The 4,754-nt window shown below is 34.1% G+C and overlaps 1 protein-coding gene across 1 annotated transcript in view; it reads left to right on the top strand.

Annotated features, from left to right (window-relative positions):
- Positions 1 to 1,857: 1,857 nt before the first annotated feature.
- The window catches only part of LOC116019575 (rhomboid-like protein 20), a 6,493-nt gene continuing 3,596 nt past the window's right edge, over positions 1,858 to 4,754 (top strand). Inside the window, exons 1-5 of the mRNA XM_031259848.1 lie at positions 1,858 to 2,164; positions 2,281 to 2,381; positions 2,953 to 3,093; positions 4,120 to 4,186; positions 4,330 to 4,346. Coding sequence (XP_031115708.1) covers positions 2,140 to 2,164; positions 2,281 to 2,381; positions 2,953 to 3,093; positions 4,120 to 4,186; positions 4,330 to 4,346 — 351 coding nt within the window. The 5' untranslated portion in view covers positions 1,858 to 2,139. The remainder of the gene's footprint in view (positions 2,165 to 2,280; positions 2,382 to 2,952; positions 3,094 to 4,119; positions 4,187 to 4,329; positions 4,347 to 4,754) is intronic.

The following is a 4,754-nucleotide window of genomic DNA, read 5'->3' as shown; positions in this document are numbered from 1 at the left end:
GCCTAGAATCTCTGCTGGAACATAGACATCACCATCCTACAGCATATAATCATGTAAGTGGTTAAGTATGTTGTAAATTAATTATCTGGTAGTAGAGCATTACAGTAAGTAATTTAAAGAGTTGTAGTATACCTCTTGTTTAACTAACACATCAGAAATAGAAGAAACAACAACAGAACCACTCCTAAAATCAAACAGCCCTGTTGACTGGGACAAAACTGTTGCAGTACTGATACTGCGAACAGGACTGTGAACAGTTGATAACCTAAATTCAGTAAAACCAACCACTTAGCACAGTTTAATAATGTTAGGATTGCAGGTGTAAGAAGAACAGAAATCAATAGTCTACATATTGATTACTTACTTGGGATGAATATATGCTCCCTGTTAGTATAAGGAAACCAAATAATACAAAAAACATTAGAAACAAAAAGAGTGATAAATATAAATTCAAATCAGCATGGAACAAACATTCCTTACTCTTACTCAGTTTACTTCCTTTAGCTTCAGGGAATCCATATGTTCATATGTTTGTAACAGGTGTTTGAGATGGTGTAGTTGCAGGAAGTATGTGGGAAGCTGTCTATTCTCATGAAGCTTTATATAGAGTATGAAGAAATGATTATCTATTCTTGAGCAACGAAATAATTAAAAGTGCTGGAAGGAGGAAGATCAGCCAAAACATTTCAGATTCCAAGATCACTTTGAAAACTATTCATAATTTCGCAACATGTCTCTTCTATTTTATATCTGATATCTGATTTTGAACAATACAATTCGAAAGGTTTACATGTATTATGGGTTATGTATTAAAAGGTTACCCAATCAATGTAATAAGTAGTCTGTAATTAATGCTTGGTTTGATTAGCCCTATTATGCATAGGTAATTCAAATATACAAACATTTTCAATACATAATTTGAAATAGGAATTCAATGCAGTGTGACAGATCTACGTAAAATAGTGTGAACACTAATTAATGAATCCGGATTATATTTACTACTGCAAAACGACACAGTTTTGTGTTGGAGGGAAATTGGCTCCAAGAAGTTGTTGCTTTAATATAATGATGATGATGATGATAGAAGATTTTTTAAAATATAAATATTGGGCATATGTTTTGCACATGGTCGCATAGAAAAGACTAGTATGTATAATAAGAACAAGATAACTTGCTCAATGAACACTTTGGATATTATGTGGGGTGTTACCTACATTGCATGAAGGTGGCTCGGACACAATCTTGTACACAATATCATGCCGTGTTAGCCCAGGTATAGTAGCGTGTGGGTTGTGTCTAGACCAGTGTTAGCTCAAACCAACCTAACTCGTATTGTCATTTTCAATCATGAGTATTCTAGTGTGATTTTTCTCTTCACCCAAAAATAATGCATTCATATGTTATTTTTAACAAGAACATACACTTGCTAATCAAATATACAAAATATGAGCTAAATCACACTTTCGTTACTCAAAAAACACATGTCAAGATTTTATGGTCTAGTGGCACCCAGTTGCACTTTCATATGAAAGGGGTGAGTTCGAGTCCTAATGAAGGTGATATTGACAAATAGAAAGTACTCAGAAAAAAAAAAGAGATAAAAACACATTTATTTTGTAAAATTTTGGTAACTTAACCTAGAGAGGCAAATTATTCTGTAGACTCGAGACCACATTGCAAGGTGAACAATTTACTTACTGAATATGTTCACATCAATTGATATTGTAAGTTAAATTCGAGTCCATGGTATAACTATTGACCTAAAGATTACACATATTTCTATGGAGCCCCTTAATTTATTCTGAAATTACAATCTAACGCTCTAACTTAAAGAGTTCAGGACTTGTGATAAATCCAAGAAAAAGCAGCCCGACCCGTTTACCAAACCTCCGGCATTAACGAACAAATCCGATAAATCCTCAACCTGACCCCATCGCGATTCGCGAAGAGAATTCCAGAAGAGGGCAAATTTGTTGAAGAAGAAGAAGAAGAAGAAGAAGACGAAGGCGGAGAGATTTGACTGACTATACGTACATACAGTTGTACATATTGGTACAGACAGAGCGGAAGAGGAAGAGCATAATCGGAGAAGGATAATTGACGGTGAGCTCAATTCAGGTCGTCGGGTTCACTACGGAGATGAACGGCGGCCCATCTGGATTCAGTACGCACCTCTCGATCTCAATCACATCTTTTTCATCTGGTTTCGTAATGCATAAGCACTTATGATTATGATTTCCTAATTGCTGCTTTTGTTTAATGGTTGTTACTGTGTAATAGACAATGCGCCGGTGACGAGAGCGTTGGTCATTGCGTGTGCTCTCTTCACAATCGTCTTTGGGATTCAAGGCCGTTCCAGCAACCTCGGATGGTCTTATCAGGTTATTTTCTGCTCTTTCAATTCGTTCGTCTCTGTATCTTATCAATGTTGTATGAGATCATCCTAATGTACTTACCATTTTTGCATTTGATGAAAAACCGGGGTTTTGGTACTGTATTCTGGAAAAAGGGCTAGGATTTTGAGTTGTTATAGTGTTGTGTTAGCTTAAATTGGGTTTTATGAATTTGACAGATTCAGGTTTTCTGCCTGGTATTGCCATTATAGATTATGGAAATATAAAATTGTGCTGTAATTTGAGCTAGCTTCAATTGTGTACTTTCTTTTACATTCCCAAGTTATAAATTTAAGGCCATTTCTTTTTGAGATTCTGTAGCATCACTTACAAGCTTTCCTTTTCTTTTTGGTTATGGTTATCATTTTTAGTTTATGATTTGTAGCAGTGTTTGAAATTTGAATAGCTCTAAGGGAAAGTTGATGCATATGTCTTTAATTCCATATAAAAGAATGACAGAGAATGACAAACCTTGTGTTTTTATTGAGCTACATACCATAGAAATGTGTATATTTTTCAATAGAGATGTGTTATTTACTTATCATTTCTTATGTGACAGGATATCTTCAAGAAACTTCAACTCTGGAAGCTAATTGTATCTGTATTTGCCTTTTCATCTACCCCAGAACTGATATTTGGAGCATATCTGCTCTACTACTTCCGTGTCTTTGAAAGGCAAATTGGTTCGAATAAGTATTCTGTAAGTGTTACTTGAGACTTAGTCATCTTATTAATTCTTTAGAATGCTGAGTATGACTGCAAAAGTGTATTAGTTGATTTCACATCTTAAGTATATTGATGTTTAAACACAATAACTAAAATTTATTTTCTCTTCAAAAAAAAAAAAACACAATAACTAAAACCAATATTTTTAATGGGAGAGAAATATATCCATTATCCTTCCATCAGTCATTTACCTGTCTCAGATGATTGTTACTGGGTTAATTGTCTGAATGTAAGGCAGTTGAATTCAGTGACTAAAGATGAAAAAAACACAGGAAAAATATAAGAGAAGATATTGCACCCTCTAAATATGTAATCCCTTGTTGTAGAAGGAATCTAACAAGGCCAATGCATTTGTCAATCCATTAATCACTTGTTAATAGGAAGAAATAAAAGAGTTTTAAGCTAATCCTCTTTATTCCCTCGACAGAAGAGATCATTTGCAGATTTGCTACACTTAAACACATTAATCAGATGAAAAAAGGAAAAAAATGGAAATTGTTCAACAAATGGACTCCTTGATGTGGCTGCTTTAGTTGTTTTGTATATTTTTTTTGAAAGATAATATAAAGAGAATCACAAGATTTTTACTAATGAACAAACATTTCTATCACCTCTTTTTGTTAGAAGCTTGTATTAAATGGTAATAGATCTCCTTTCTAAGAAATGGTGGTATCTGGTTTATTGGAAATTAATTTTAGCGCTGATATATGATGTGAATACTATGGAAGTAAATGGTTGAGATAATATTGTGGCAAATTTAGAGATATAATTTAACCCATTTGTTCTTTTTTATTTTTTTTTGAAAAACCCATTTGTTCTTTGTTCTTTGCTTTTTATTTCTTATTTTCTTTCTACTTTCTTATGGAGAAAGAAGGCAGCGGGAAGAGGGCTGGGTGTGTGTGTTGGGGAGGGGGCTGGGGAATTCATATCTGCATGCGTCTTGACTTTCTGCATCTTGCTCCCTTGTTTTTATTTTGATAGGTGTATCTCTTTTTTGCAGGTCTTCATCCTATTCTCTGTTATAGTTTCTTTACTACTAGAGACCATTGCATTAAAACTTCTTAAAGGTAGTGCTTGATAATTCCTATTATACTAAGAATTGGTATCCCAACTTTGAGATTTGAACCGATATAGATTTTTGTAATTTCATATCTGAGTGCCAAATCACTTGGATAAAAGAAATTGTTAGATTTTTTGCTTCCATAACCAGTCAATTGTAAATACTTGGTAACTGAATGTCAGCATTGTGTCTTAAGAAAATACAAGAATGGAAAAAACAGTTTTGTACCAAAATATTAATAAATAAATAGATAAAAGAACACTAAGAAAGGCCATAACTGTAATTAATTAGGCTTCAGCAGTTCAGCCTTTTGAATTTTGAATCAAAGAGCTTATTTGAAGAGATGGGCATTATATCATGGAAAGATCATATTAAAAAATTGTTGTTTAGGGGTGAAATTAGTGACTACTCTACCTATCTTGCATATTTGTTAGGGGATTTAGTGTGAATTTATTTCACTTAAACATTCCACTGTCCTAGCTTATATCAGAAGAGAATATTTGTTTCACGAATTTTACACCTCTCTCTCTCTCTCTCTCTCCCCCCCCCCCCCCCCCCCCCCCCCCCCCCCCCCC

This window comes from Ipomoea triloba, chromosome 5 (genome assembly GCF_003576645.1).
Source record: "Ipomoea triloba cultivar NCNSP0323 chromosome 5, ASM357664v1".
Classification (NCBI taxonomy): Eukaryota; Viridiplantae; Streptophyta; class Magnoliopsida; order Solanales; family Convolvulaceae; genus Ipomoea; species Ipomoea triloba.
Note: the sequence above shows the minus strand (reverse complement) of the source record. Positions and strands in the feature narration are given on the sequence as shown.